This window comes from Triticum dicoccoides, chromosome 5A (genome assembly GCF_002162155.2).
Source record: "Triticum dicoccoides isolate Atlit2015 ecotype Zavitan chromosome 5A, WEW_v2.0, whole genome shotgun sequence".
Taxonomy (NCBI): domain Eukaryota; kingdom Viridiplantae; phylum Streptophyta; class Magnoliopsida; order Poales; family Poaceae; genus Triticum; species Triticum dicoccoides.
This window is the reverse complement of record NC_041388.1, coordinates 568060819-568076612: the sequence shown is the minus strand read 5'-3', so window position 1 is coordinate 568076612 and position 15794 is coordinate 568060819. Positions and strand designations below refer to the sequence as shown.

The 15794-nt window shown below is 44.0% G+C and overlaps 1 protein-coding gene across 1 annotated transcript; it reads right to left on the bottom strand.

Moving 5' to 3' along the window:
* Nucleotides 1-779: 779 nt before the first annotated feature.
* Nucleotides 780-4113, bottom strand: LOC119302891 (BTB/POZ domain-containing protein POB1-like). The gene is made up of 5 exons (XM_037579939.1): nucleotides 3801-4113; nucleotides 2257-2372; nucleotides 2112-2175; nucleotides 1415-1691; nucleotides 780-1316 (listed from the first exon to the last, which is right to left on the bottom strand). The coding sequence occupies exons 1-5, from the start codon at nucleotides 3967-3969 to the stop codon at nucleotides 881-883; spliced, it is 1062 nt and encodes a 353-aa protein (XP_037435836.1). The 5' UTR covers nucleotides 3970-4113; the 3' UTR covers nucleotides 780-880.
* Between the last annotated feature and the right edge of the window lie 11681 nt (nucleotides 4114-15794).

Genomic DNA, 15794 nt, shown 5'->3' with positions numbered 1-15794 from the left:
TCACACGATCATCGATCTTTTGCCAAGACTTCCTTGCTGCATCATCATTTGGACTAGGTGGATCATCTGTCAGATGAGAAACAAAACCAGCTGTCCTCAAGACAGTCCGGGCAGAAAATGCCCATTCCCTGTAGTTTGAACCATCAAGCTTGATATCTATGATCAAAGAACCAAATCCGAAATCATTTCTTGCCATAGTGGTGAGCGGTCAGCAGCTGGAAACACCCAATCTGATAGCAACTGCAGGCAGCAACAAGAGAAGAGCAGCAGACAGCCACAAACAGAAGCTGGATCTGGATCTCACTGGATAGAAGGTGGAGCTTGTTGGATCTTGCTGGATAGAAGGGGAACACCTGGAGCTTGCTGTAGAGCAGGGAAGGCACCAAGAGCTTGCTGGAGATGGCTGCTGGAGAGCAGGGGAAGTATTCTCACAGAGTAGCTATGAGGACACACAAAGGAGCTGCTGGAGAGCAGCTCCTACAGGTTGATGACGAAGATGGGATGGGGCAGCGATGTGGATGTCTCCTCACCAGACAGATCCGCCTGAATCACCTTACCGACAGCGATTTCATGGGTGGCGGCTAGAAAAGGGACTAGGGTTTGGTCCTGGTCTGATACCATGTTAGAAAACGTGAGGAAGAGAGAATGACCGAACAGTTTTCTGTATTGAGGAGAGAGATATATACAAGGTTACATGGGCCTGGGCCTCACTCTAGACTATGGGCCTGGGCCTGTACAAGACACACACAACATATATACTTAACAGTTTTCACCAATGACGTCTGGCCAAGAAATCCCGCATCCAAAAGCCTGTTTACTATCGGTGGTAGTGGTGCGCCTCCACAAGAAGAGAAACTCCAGCGATGGTCTTGTTTTTACCTCAAATCTCATAATCTATTGTCCCTCTTAATGGCCCCTTGTCTTCTAGCTTCTCTATTGAGAGGCCAAAAAAGTTGGACAGCGCCATTTTACCGTGCGCTGAGAGGAAGAAACCATGCCCTGCACAATAGAACGGCGGGGAGCGTATCGATCCTGATGGGAAGAGCCCCGAGCATTGCCCATGACTTAGAGTAAAGTCAACTATACAGGACGGCTGGTCCATCAGGATGCCATTGGTCATGCTGCGCACTACTGGCACCAGTGGAAGTAAGCTTGAACTCAAAATCTTGTGCCTTTCTTCTGAATTTGGATACTGAAAGCAGGCCCACCTGAGCACAAAGTCATAGACGGATTCTTCAGATGCAACCCCAGGGTGATTCCTTGATAAAATGGCTACAATCCCAGTGAGAGATATCCTCATCAGTTCACCCTGAAACCTGAAATGACGCACATAATGATATTATGACAACAATGTTCACATGTTTCCTAAAGGAGGAAAAAGAAAAGGCATGTCAATCCAATGGGGGTTACTTACTCTGTCGACAGGAATTTATCGTATCTTTTAGCAAGGAATTTCTTGGCCGCCTCTTCCAGGGCAGGTGCCATTGAAATGGAACATGGGAGATCTAGGCACATTACTGCAGATTCTGCGGTCATAGGCAGGTCTATGAGCCGTTGACCGCAAAGCTTAATGCAAGAAGCAGCCTCAAATTTATCAGCGGCCAGCAGGATATCAACCAGAAGAATGGGTTCAGTTGGTGCCAGCTTTCCACTATAAATAAAGTGTAAAAGCTCCAGGAAGGCTTCGTACTCTGTTCCAAGTAAGAAATAAGGGCAAGGAGGCATAAGGATTGATGAAACAGTTCAACGAATTCTCAAACAGTGACATTAAATGGAGGAGTACAAAAGAAGAGGGATAGCTACTGTTTTATGCATACATGATTATTTAAGTATGACAATTGACTTCCAATAATCAAATGGGGAAACATGTAATGCGTGAGAAAATATCCATTTGGGGCAACAGTTTGTAAGGCTAATGACTAATGAGAGCCAATCGAGATCATGATATCAAAGTAGAAAAGTGTGGCAGGAAACTCCAAAAAAGGCCTCTCTACAATGATAATAATAATAATAATAATAATAATAATAATACAAAACAACACAATCACCAATAACCAACTAGAATTATCAGTTATAAGAAGACGAAGGAGAGCAAACCGTACACTGGTTACCTGATTCAGCAATTGTAACGGTTGCCTGTCTGTGGCCAGATTCCTTCATGCCATTTGAGAAAAGCTAACAATCATGAAGCTTATCAGAAAGATGAGGCAACTGATTATATAGAACAAATGAATTTCAGAAGATCGTCAGAACTACCTTGCGAAAGAAATTACTTTTTGCAGCAAGAATCGCCGAGCAGACATGTATAGTTTCAACTCGTAAAACTGGTGTACTCGTCACAGTATAAGAGTCGATATCTTCTCCACCATCACCTGCAAAATACCATGGTCCAATAAATATAGAGAAACATGCAAATCTAGGTAAGAAAAGGCACATAACAGAATTACTAGACATGTTTTTTTTGTTAAAACTGGAACCTCATACAGTCACTCTCCCTATGTGCGCACATTTATTAAATCAACTTTTAGAAACATGGCAAAATCTTAAACATATGAAAAACTGGATACCCATTGAGCTGCATCAAGCATGTGTGTGATAATACCAGACTAAGTCTCGTATTGTTATCTTCTTTTATCTAATTAATATGTATTTCATACCTCTGAAGCAACAAGAAGCAGTAGAATTGTATCTCGCCAGGATTGGGTTGTAAATAGTAGGTTGCTCACGCGTCAAAAAAAATAGTATGTTGCTCGTATGAAGAAGCAAGCAATCAAGTACTACCTAGTTTATCAACAGACTGTGCAATTACTGTATCAACACACCACCAGTGTGTACCACAGTCAATATATGTTTGTACTACTTAGAAGAAAGTGATTATCAGGAAGCTAATTTATGACCTTTAATGTTTCAATGCAAAAACAAAGGAAACTGAGGTGAACCAAAGACAAAACATGAACTAATGTTTACTTCAAATGTGGAACAGGGAACTCCTTAACCATTAAGGATGACACTTGCTCATACAAAACAACTCACAAACTAATGTTCAGTAGATATATGAAGGATGACACTTGCTTATTCATATCCAAGTTCACATATTCCAGAAATAACACCTGTGATAAATCTGTTCTTCTAACCTTTGGATGCTATATTTAGAGATATAAACATAGCAGATTCAATGTAGCAATCAGGCAAATATCATTTTTCATGCAAAAGATGTGAAATAATTGATCAGCTTGTTCCTGTAAACTAAGGTCTGAAGCATCAAGGTACAAGAATCACACATAACTACCATTAACAAGTACGAATCTCCCGAGCCTGCAGACCAATAAACATACAAATCATTCCAAATCCGTTTAGTTGTCCAATGGCAATTCTCAACTTGAATGGTATAACGTAGTTTGTCCGCCACTGCTACATCCAAATAATCAAATACTCCTTCCGTCCCACAATGTAAGAAGTTATTACATCTATTGGATGTAATAACATCTTATTCATGGGACGGAGGGAGTATGTTATATGTGACTACAAAATTGCTGCATTTGAATTGGAGGTACAGACAACATATACTATTTGGTAACTGGTGTTCTGAATTTTATTCTATTCTGAGATGTTGTTCTGAAAATATTACCATGTCCGAGAATCTCAACACCTTGAAATCTAAAGCTTAAAAAAGATACTTTCTATATACACTTATACAGTATCGAATCCGGATATACGCACGTAGATCGGGCAGTTAGTTTAGCGTGACACCTAGAATCCACTTAATGAGTAATGGTACTTATGCCTCTGTAAGTACGCACCTTCGGCCTCCTCGCGCCGGCGCTTGCGGCTGGCGGCGTCGTTGGCGCCGACGACCACTATACGCAGCTCCCTGTCGGAGAAGGCCTCATTGTCGAAGGCGAACTCGAAGCCCGCGTCCACCTCTGGCCCTGGCCCCGCGCCCCCAGTCGACGCGTCGCCTCCGGCCATGCGCGCGCGCGCGTGCGTCGCCGCCACCCACCGGCGCTGTGAGAGGTATTGTTGAGCTGCGCCACCCGGCGGCCGTAACCCTAGCTGGCGGCGGAGGGAGAAGGTAAAATGGAGAGAGAGAGGCAGTGGGTAAGGTCGGGGGCGCTGTTGTGGACCTTGGGACAGAGAGGTGCTCCACTAATAAGAGAGAGAGAGGGGGGAGGGGAGGTCGGACGCCACGCCATTGATGGATGATGTGACCTCGCCGTGTGCCAGTGGCGAAACACTTTGACCGCGGGCGCGCGCTCACTCCTCTCCCAAACTCGAATACCGAGGCGGGAAAGAAAGGGCTTTTGTTTCCAAAATAAATACAAGGCACAATGATTCTCACTTACTCTATGTCTATAAAATTAGTGTAAAGACAAATAAAAAAATTGTTTTGCAAAATAAATACGAGGATATCATTTATATTAATCTTATAGAAATATTAAAGGTCAAAGTCTTGCATCAATGCATCAATTCTTGAGAAATAAGAGAAATAGTGTATTAAAAGAATGAGGGAGCTCCTTGATAAATCGTTGACCCAGTCAAAATCGGATGACTTAGTTTCAAATTGAAGACCTCAATTGATTGCAAGGCCTTAAAAATTATGGAGCATAGTGTACTAAAAGAATTGAAAGAGAGAGCTCCTTGAGAAATCGTTGACCCGATCAAAATCAGATTATCCAATTCCAAATTAAAGATGTATTAATAAAAGAATTAAATGATGGAGCTCCTTGAGAAATCGTTGATCCGCTCAAAATCGAATGACCCAATTTTAAATTGAAGATCTCAATTGATTGATTGCGAGGCCTTTAAAATTAGAGAGCATCGTATATAGTATAGTATATATTTATTGATCATTCCATGGAACTTTGACATAGATACAACAATGTCAATATTGGTTTTTTTCTGCCAGATTTTTCAGGTCGATGATTCATTTCCGCCCTATTTGGAAGTTGGGAAATGCGCTTGTATGAATTTGATCCTCTTAAGCTTTTGATGTGAAGTAGCGATCACTTAGGGCGTGTTTGGTTGTCGTAGTGAATAGTAGTTGCATTGCATACACATCTCAACCTAGCCTGGTTCCGAAAAAACAGCCTCATATGTGACATATGCGAGTTGTTTGGTTACCTGCATCTAGGGTCTCTACATTACGTAATACGCAAGTGCACTTTGTTTGGTTGTCTGTATTGGCTCAAGCGGCACATGAACTCGGTGTTTGGTTGCACGCATGAGGTATGATTAAGAGCTAGCAGAGGGAAGGGGAGAAGAAGTGCAGTGTGCGCCGGACAATGGCGACTACAGTGGATAGTGGCCGTGGTGCCGTGTCCGACATGACAAGCATGGAGTCATGAACGAGCGACTCCGTTGGCAGCATGGCGAGCGACACCATCGGCGAACTAGTTGCAATGCTCGCTGGACAGAGGAGGAGAATGCAGTGCTCGCGCCATGCTATCGTCAGTGCAGTGGACGAGAGAGGAGGCAGAGATGATTGACGCTGGAAACGACTTCAGTGTAGTAGGACGAGAGAGAGGAGGAGAAGATGATCGACCCCGTCAGCGGCGCGGCGAACTGCAGTGTGCACGGAGGCAGAGGACACAAGAAAGCAGTGTGCGCGCCATTGCAGCGTCAGGGTAGTAGGAGGACGGCAGAGAGTAGGCCGAGATGAGTAACGCCAGAAACGACTCTAGTGTAGTAGCACGCGGGCAAGGAGATCAAGGGGAAGGTTTTTTGGCGTCGAGAGGGACGAATAGGAGGGCTCTGAGCAGAGGAGCTCGACATGACGGCGTCAGTGCTGTAGACTGCTATTCAAAGAGAGACGAAGGTACGATCGTCGAAACCAAAAACTTACAACACGAATGTTGTGAGGAACTACGAGATTAGGCTGCTGGTCAAAGGAAATTTCAAATGATCGATCGTGCGCGACGAATCTAACAAAATTCGTTCAGAATAGCTCCAAACGGGAACACGAGATTAAGAACTTACGGCCGAAGAAACTACGAACTGATCGCCTGAATGAAACCGTAGCATCGATGTGCATCTTTTTCGTGTAGAGCTTACCACGAATCGAAGTATCGTTGTGTAGATTAGAGGGGCATGGAAGAGAGGAGATTAGAGAGGAGTTTAATGGAGGTTGAAGAAGACACCAGGGAAATGTTGGAAATATGCCCTAGAGGCAATAATAAAAGTATTATTATTATATTTCCTTGTTCATGATAATTGTCTTTTATTCATGCTATAAGTGTATTATCCGGAAATCGTAATACACGTGTGAATACATAGACCACAATATGTCCCTAGTGAGCCTCTAGTTGACTAGCTCGTTGTGATCAACAGATAGTCATGGTTTCCTGGCTATGGACATTGGATGTCGTTGATAACGGGATCACATCATTAGGAGAATGATGTGATGGACAAGACCCAATCCTAAGACTAGCACAAAAGATCGTGTAGTTCATTTGCTAGAGCTTTGCCAATGTCAAGTATCTCTTCCTTCGACCATGAGAGCGTGTAACTCCTGGATACCGTAGGAGTGCTTTGGGTGTATCAAACGTCACAACGTAACTGGGTGACTATAAAGGTGCACTACAGGTATCTCCGAAAGTATCTATTGTTTTATGCGGATCGAGACTGGGATTTGTCACTCCGTGTAAACGGAGAGGTATCTCTGGGCCCACTCGGTAGGACATCATCATATGCGCAATGTGACCAAGGAGTTGATCACGGGATGATGTGTTACGGAACGAGTAAAGTGACTTGCCGGTAACGAGATTGAACAAGGTATTGGATACCGACGATCGAATCTCGGGCAAGTAACATACCGATAGACAAAGGGAATTGAATACGGGATTAATTAAGTCCTTGACATCGTGGTTCATCCGATGAGATCATCGTAGAACATGTGGGAGCCATCATGGGTATCCAGATCCCGCTGTTGGTTATTGACCGGAGAACGTCTCGGTCATGTCTGCATGTCTCCCGAACCCGTAGGGTCTACACACTTAAGGTTCGATGACGCTAGGGTTATAAAGGAAGTTTGTATGTGGTTACCGAATGTTGTTCGGAGTCTCGGATGAGATCCTGGACGTCACGAGGAGTTCCGGAATGGTCCGGAGGTAAAGATTTATATATGGGAAGTCCTATTTTGGCCACCGGAAAATGTTCGGGATTTTTCGGTATTGTACCGGGAAGGTTCTAGAAGGTTCCGGAGTGGGGCCCACCTGCATGGGGGACCCACATGAACGTGGGTAGTGGGGGCAAGGCCCCACACCCCTGGTCAAGGCGCACCAAGATCCCCCCTTAGAAGGAATAAGATCATATCCCGAAGGGATAAGATCAAGATCCCTAAAAAGGGAGGATAACAATCGGTGGGGAAGGAAATAATGAGATTTCTTTCCTCCCACCTTGGCCAATGCCCCAATGGACTTGGAGGGCAAGAAACCAACCCCTCCACCCCTATATATAGTGGGGAGGCGCATGGGAGCTATACACGAAGTTCTGGCGCAGCCCTTCCCCTCTCCCAAGTCCTCCTCCTCTCCCGCGGTGCTTGGCGAAGCCCTGCGGGATTGCCACGCTCCTCCACCACCACCACGCCGTTGTGCTGCTGTTGGATGGAGTCTTCCTCAACCTCTCCCTCTCTCCTTGCTGGATCAAGGCGTGGGAGACGTCATCGGGTTGTACGTGTGTTGAACGCGGAGGTGTCGTGCGTTCGGCACTTGATCATCGATGATTTGAATCACGACGAGTACGACTCCATCAACCCCGTTCACTTGAACGCTTCCGCTTAGCGATCTACAAGGGTATGTAGATGCACTCTCCTTCTACTCGTAGCTGGTTTCTCCATAGATAGATCTTGGTGACGCGTAGGAAAATTTTGAATTTCTGCTACGTTCCCCAACAGTGGCATCATGAGCTAGGTCTATTGCGTAGATTCTTTGCACGAGTAGAACACAAAGTAGTTGTGGGCGTTGATGTTGTTCAATATGCTTACCGTTACTAGTCCAATCTTGTTTCGACGGTATTGTGGGATGAAGCGGCCCGGACCGACCTTACACGTACTCTTACGTGAGACAGGTTCCACCGATTGACATGCACTTGGTGCATAAGGTGGCTAGCGGGTGCCAGTCTCTCCCACTTTAGTCGGAACGGATTCGATGAAAGGGTCCTTATGAAGGGTAAATAGCAATTGGCATATCACGTTGTGGTCTTGCGTAGGTAAGAAACGTTCTTGCTAGAAACCCATAGCAGCCACGTAAAACATGCAACAACAATTAGAGGACGTCTAACTTGTTTTTGCAGGGTATGCTATGTGATGTGATATGGCCAAGAAGAATGTGATGAATGATATGTGATGTATGAGATTGATCATGTTCTTGTAATAGGATTCACGACTTGCATGTCGATGAGTATGACAACCGGCAGGAGCCATAGGAGTTGTCTTTATTTATTGTATGACCTGCGTGTCATTGAAGAACGCCATGTAAACTACTTTACTTTATTGCTAAACGCGTTAGTCATAGAAGTAGAAGTAGTCGTTGGCGTGACAACTTCATGAAGACACGATGGTGGAGATCATGATGATGGAGATCATGGTGTCGTGCCGGTGACGATGATGATCATGGAGCCCCGAAGATGAAGATCAAAAGGAGCAAAATGATATTGGCCATATCATGTCACTATTTGATTGCATGTGATGTTTATCATGTTTATGCATCTTGTTTGCTTAGGACGACGGTAGTAAATAAGATGATCCCTTACAAAATTTCAAGAAGTGTTCTCCCCTAACTGTGCACCGTTGCTACAGTTCGTCGCTTCTAAGCACCACGTGATGATCGGGTGTGATGGATTCTTACGTTCACATACAACGGGTGTAAGACAGTTTTACACAGTGAAAACACTTAGGGTTAACTTGACGAGCCTAGCATGTGCAGACATGGCCTCGGAACACGGAGACCGAAAGGTCGAGCATGAGTCGTATGGTAGATACGATCAACATGAAGATGTTCACCGATGATGACTAGTCCGTCTCACGTGATGATCGGACACGGCCTAGTTGACTCGGATCATGTGATCACTTAGATGACCAGAGGGATGTCTATCTAAGTGGGAGTTCATAAGATGAACTTAATTATCCTGAACATAGTCAAAAGACCTTTTGCAAATTATGTCGTAAGCTTGCGCTTTAGTTCCACTGTTTAGATATGTTCCTAGAGAAAATATAGTTGAAAGTTGATAGTAGCGATTATGCGATCAGTAGAAAGCTTATGTCCTTAATGCACCGCTCAGTGTGCTGAACCCTAACGTCGTTTGTCGATGTTGCGAACATCGGACATACACGTTTTGATAACTACGTGATAGTTCAATTAAATGGTTTAAGTAGAGGCACCAAAGACGTTTTCGAAACGTCGCGGAACATATGAGATGTTTCGAGGGCTGAAATTGGGATTTCAGGCTCGTGCCCACGTCAAGAGGTATAAGACCTCCGACGATTTTCTTAGCCTGCAAACTAAGGGAGAAAAGCTCAGTCGTTGAGCTTGTGCTCAGATTGTCTGAGCACAACAATCACTTGAATCGAGTGGGAGTTGATCCTCCAGATGAGATAGTGATGTTTCCCCAAAGTCATTGCCACCAAGCTGCTAGAGCTTCGTGATTAACTATAACATATCAGGGATAGATATGATGATCCTTGAAATATTCATGATGTTTGACACCGCGAAAGTAGAAATCAAGAAGGAGCATCAATTGTTGATGGTTGGTGAAACCACTAGTTTCAAGAAGGGCAAGGGAACAAAGGGATACTTCATGAAACGGCAATTCAACTGCTGCTCTAGTGAAGAAACCCAAGGTTGAACCCAAACCCGAGACTAAGTGCTTCTGTAATAAGGGGAACAACCACTGGAGCAGCATTACCCTAGATACTTGGTAGATGAGAAGGCTGGCAAGGTCGATAGAAGTATATTGGATATACATTATGTTAATGTGTACTTTACTAGTACTCCTAGTAGCACCAGGGTATTGGATACCGGTTCGGTTGCTAAGTGTTAGTAACTCGAAATAAAAGCTACGGAATGAACGGAGACTAGCTAAAGGTGAGCTGACGATATATGTTGGAAGTGTTTCCAAGGTTGATATGATCAAGCATCGCACGCTCCCTCTACCACCGAGATTGGTGTTTGCGTTGAGCATAGACATGATTGGATTATGTCTATCGCAATACGGTTATTCATTTAAGGAGAATAATGGTTACTCTATTTTTGAATAATACCTTCAATGGTCTTGCACCTAAAGGAATGGTTTATTGAATCTCGGTCGTAGTGATACACATTTTCATGCCAAAAGATATAAGATAGTAATGATAGTACCACTTACTTGTGGCACTGCCATGTAAGTCATAATGGTATAAAACGCATGAAGAAGCTCCATGTTGATGGATCTTTGGACTCACTCGTTTTTGAAAAGTTTGAGACATGCGAACCATGTCTATTGGTGTATATGCATGAAGAAACTCCATGCAAATGGATCGTTCGGACTTACTTGATTTTGAATCACTTGAGATATGCAAATCATACCACATGGGCAAGATGACTGAAAAGCCTCATTTTCAGTAGGATGGAACAAGATAGCAACTTGTTGGAAGTAACACATTTTGATGTGTGCAGTCGAATGAGTGCTGAGGCATGCAGTGAATATCATTATGTTCTTACTTCACAGATGATTCGAGTAAATGTTGAGTATATTTACTTGATGAAACACAAGTCTGAATTATTGAATGGTTCAAGTAATTTCAGAGTGAAGTAGCAGATCATTGTGACAAGAGGATAAAATGTCTATGATATGATCATAGAGATGAATATCTGAGTTACGAGTTTTGGCACACAATTAAGACATTGTGGAAATTGTTTCGCAATTAATACCGCCTGGAACACCATAATGTGATGGTGTGTCCGAACATCATAGTTGCACCCTATTGGATATGGTGCGTACCATGATGTCTCTTATCGAATTACCACTATTGTCCATGGGTTAGGCATTAGAGACAACCACATTCACTTTAAATAGGGCACCACGTAATTCCGTTGAGATGACACCGTATGAATTATGGTTTAGAGAAACCTAAGTTGTCGTTTCTTAAAAGTTTGGGGCTGCGACGCTTATATGAAAAAGTTTCAGGTTGATAAGCTCGAACCCAAAGCGGATAAAATGCATCTTCATAGGAAACCCAAAATAGTTGGGTATACCTCCTAATTCAGATCCGAAAGCAATATGGATTGTTTCTTGAATCGGGTCCTTTCTCGAGGAAAAGTTTCTCTCGAAAGAATTGAGTGGGAGGATGGTGGAAACTTGATGAGGTTATTGAACCGTCTCTTCAACTAGTGTGTGGCAGGGCACAGGAAGTTGTTCCTGTGGCACCTACACCAATTGAAGTGGAAGCTTGTGATGTTGATCATGAAACTTCGGATCAAGTCACTACCAAACCTCATGGGATGACAAGGATACGTACTACATCAGAGTGGTACGTAATCCTGTCTTGGAAGTCATGTTGCTGGACAACAATGAACCTACGAGCTATGGAGAAGCAATGGTGGGCCCGGATTCCGATAAATGGCTCGAGGCCATAAAATCCGAGAACGGATCCATGACTTTGGAAGAAATACTTGATGGTCGTAAGGCCATTGGGTACGGATGGATTTTAAAAGGAAGACAGACAATGATGGTAAGAATTACCATTAAGAAAGCTCGACTTGTCGTTAAGATATTTTCCGACAAGTTCAAGGAGTTGATTACGGTGAGGTTTTCTCACTCGTAGCGATCCTAAGAGTTTGTTGGAATTGGATTAGCAGTTACTGCATGATTGATGAAATCTTGCAGATAGGATGTCAAAACATTGTTTCCTCGACGTTATACTTGAGGAAAGGTTGTATGTGATACAACCGAAAGGTTTTGTCAATCCCAAAAGATGCTAATAAGTATGCAAAGCTCCAGCAATCCTTCTAAGGACTGGAGTGAGCATCTCGGAGTTGGAATGTGTGCTTTGATGATGATCAAAGATTTTGGGTTTGTACAAAGTTTACGAGAAACTTGTATTTCCAAAGAAGTGAGTGGGAGCACTATAGAATTTCTGATGAGTATATGTTGTTGACATATTGTTGATCAGAAATGACGTAGAATTTCTGGAAAGCATATAGGGTTATTTTGAAAGTGTTTTTCAATGGAAAGCCTGGATTAAGCTACTTGAACATTGAGCATCAAGATCTATAAGGATAGATCAAAATGCTTAATAATACTTTCAAATGAGCACATACCTTGACATGATCTTGAAGGTGTTCAAGATGGACCAGTCAAAGAAGGAGTTCTTGCCTGAGTTGTAAGGTACGAAGTTAGGACTTAAAGCTCGACCACGGCAGAAAAGAGAGAAAGGACGAAGGTCGTCCCCTATACTTTAGACGTAGGCTCTATAGTATGCCATGCTGAGTACCGCACCTGAAGTGTGCCTTGCCATGAGTCAGTCAAGGGGTACAAGAGTGATCCAAGAATGGATCACAGGACAGCGGTCAAAGTTATCCTTAGAAATTAGTGGACTAAGGAATTTTTCTCGATTATGGAGGTGGTAAAAGAGTTCGTCGTAAAGGGTTACGTCGATGCAAGCTTGACACCTATCCGGATAGCTCTGAGTAGAGATACCGGATACATATAATGGAGCAACAATTTAGAATAGCTCCAAGTAGAACAGTTATTTGGATTAGCTCCAAATAGAGCGTGGTAGCTACATCTAGGAGATGACATAGAGATTTGTAAAACACACACGGATCTGAAAGGTTCGGACCCGTTGACTAAAACCTCTCTCACAAGCAACATGATCAAACGTAAAACTCATTGAGTATTAATCACATAGTGATGTGAACTAGACTACTGATTCTAGTAAACTCTTGGGTGTTAGTCACATGGCGATGTGACCTGTGAGTGTTAATCACATGGCGATGTGAACTGGATTATTGACTCTAGTGCAAGTGGGAGACTGTTGGAAATATGCCCTAGAGGCAATAATAAAAGTATTATTATTATATATCCTTGTTCATGATAATTGTCTTTTATTCATGCTATAATTGTATTATCCGGAAATCGTAATACACGTGTGAATACATAGGCCACAATATGTCCCTAGTGAGCCTCTAGTTGACTAGCTCGTTGTGATCAACAGATAGTCATGGTTTCCTGGCTATGGACATTGGATGTCGTTGATAACGGGATCACATCATTAGGAGAATGATGTGATGGACAAGACCCAATCCTAAGACTAGCACAAAAGATCGTGTAGTTCATTTGCTAGAGCTTTGCCAATGTCAAGTATCTCTTCCTTCGACCATGAGAGCGCGTAACTCCTGGATACCGTAGGAGTGCTTTGGGTGTATCAAACGTCACAACGTAACTGGGTGACTATAAAGGTGCACTACAGGTATCTCCGAAAGTATCTATTGTTTTATGCGGATCGAGACTGGGATTTGTCACTCCGTGTAAACGGAGAGGTATCTCTGGGCCCACTCGGTAGGACATCATCATATGCGCAATGTGACCAAGGAGTTGATCACGGGATGATGTGTTACGGAACGAGTAAAGTGACTTGCCGGTAACGAGATTGAACAAGGTATTGGATACCGACGATCGAATCTCGGGCAAGTAACATACCGATAGACAAAGGGAATTGAATACGGGATTGATTAAGTCCTTGACATCGTGGTTCATCCGATGAGATCATCGTGGAACATGTGGGAGCCATCATGGGTATCCAGATCCCGCTGTTGGTTATTGACCGGAGAACCTCTCGGTCATGTCTGCATGTCTCCCGAACCCGTAGGGTCTACACACTTAAGGTTCGATGACGCTAGGGTTATAAAGGAAGTTTGTATGTGGTTACCGAATTTTGTTCGGAGTCCCGGATGAGATCCCGGACGTCACGAGGAGTTCCGGAATGGTCCGGAGGTAAAGATTTATATATGGGAAGTCCTATTTTGGCCACCGAAAAATGTTCGGGATTTTTCGGTATTGTATCGGGAAGGTTCTAGAAGGTTCCGGAGTGGGGCCCACCTGCATGGGGGGACCCACATGAACGTGGGTAGTGGGGGCAAGGCCCCACACCCCTGGTCAAGGCGCACCAAGATCCCCCCTTAGAAGGAATAAGATCATATCCCGAAGGGATAAGATCAAGATCCCTAAAAAGGGGGGATAACAATCGGTGGGGAAGGAAATAATGAGATTTCTTTCCTCCCACCTTGGCCAACGCCCCAATGGACTTGGAGGGCAAGAAACCAGCCCCTCCACCCCTATATATAGTGGGGAGGCGCATGGGAGCTATACACGAAGTTCTGGCGCAGCCCTTCCCCTCTCCCAAGTCCTCCTCCTCTCCCGCGGTGCTTGGCGAAGCCCTGCGGGATTGCCACGCTCCTCCACCACCACCACGCCGTTGTGCTGCTGTTGGATGGAGTCTTCCTCAACCTCTCCCTCTCTCCTTGCTGGATCAAGGCGTGGGAGACGTCATCGGGTTGTACGTGTGTTGAACGCGGAGGTGCCGTGCGTTCGGAACTTGATCATCGGTGATTTGAATCACGACGAGTACGACTCCATCAACCCCGTTCACTTGAACGCTTCCGCTTAGCGATCTACAAGGGTATGTAGATGCACTCTCCTTCTACTCGTAGCTGGTTTCTCCATAGATAGATCTTGGTGACGCGTAGGAAAATTTTGAATTTCTGCTACGTTCCCCAACAGGAAACACCCCGCATCCCTCCAGTTTCTCTTGGTGCAGGGCCCGCTCGCTGCGCTTTCGCTCGGCCTGGCTCCACAGAAACTGCCGATTCTTGTGCTTCCAGCCAGCTAGGCACAGAGGTGCTTTAAGAAGCGTGTATTGCAGGCCCAATAATGTATGCGGGCTACCAAACAAGCTTCTTGCTTCCCGCGCGGGCCTGATTAAGCTCTATGCGGGCAACCAAACACGTCCTTAAAATTTAGGATTTTCATATCTTGTCACCTTCTTTGTCTTGATTATTACTATCTCCATCCCATAATATCCCATAATATAAGAATATTTTTGACAATACACTAGTATAAAAAACGCTTTTGTATTATAGGACGGAGGGAGTATCTACCACATTGCACTTCAGAGTTCAGAGTGACGAACAAGCAGTATCCGCAGCGGTTGTGCACTTTTCTGAAGAACCTGTTTATTTCCTTTCTTTAACTCTTTCTAGATAATCACACATGAACGACCATGGTTGAGAGTTTCTTCCAAGGTGAACTCTCAAACTAAAAGGCTCAAGCTGCAACTTATACATGAGCGTTTCACTCTGAAGGCGTGTGCTGTGGAAGTTCCTGTTTCCAGGGAGCACACATTGCAAGCAACAACATTGAACTATACAGCAGAATTTTGCCCTGAGGGCACACATTGTTAAGAAATTTATCAACTGCCATGGAGTATGAACTGAAAAATGACCAAAGATAACCATGAACAGATGATCACAAAATATTCGTTCTAAGGATCATAAGTCCATCGAATCAAAGAGTCATCAGCGACATATATCAGCCAACTTACCGACAAAGTGTACATTAACTGTTCAGCGACTTCACTAGTAAGAATACGTGACACAATGAAACCTCCAACACCAGGCTCTGGATGTTCACACTGCTACATTTCCAGTCATCAAAAAAGAGCAGAGCAGATGCTAGCAAATGACTATGTCAAAAGAACAGGGGCTTCTTCTCGCTCACGAAAACAAAAAGTGGCTCAGTAATAAGTTTATCAACTGACATGA

Coding starts and splice junctions, on each gene's coding strand:
- LOC119302891 (XM_037579939.1), bottom strand. CDS start 3,969: ATGGCCGGAGGCGACGCGTCGACTGGGGGCGCGGGGCCAGGGCCAGAG. Junction 2,176..2,256: donor AAAGTAATTTCTTTCGCAAG/GTAGTTCTGACG, acceptor CATGATTGTTAG/CTTTTCTCAAATGGCATGAA. Junction 1,317..1,414: donor GATAAATTCCTGTCGACAGA/GTAAGTAACCCC, acceptor GCGTCATTTCAG/GTTTCAGGGTGAACTGATGA.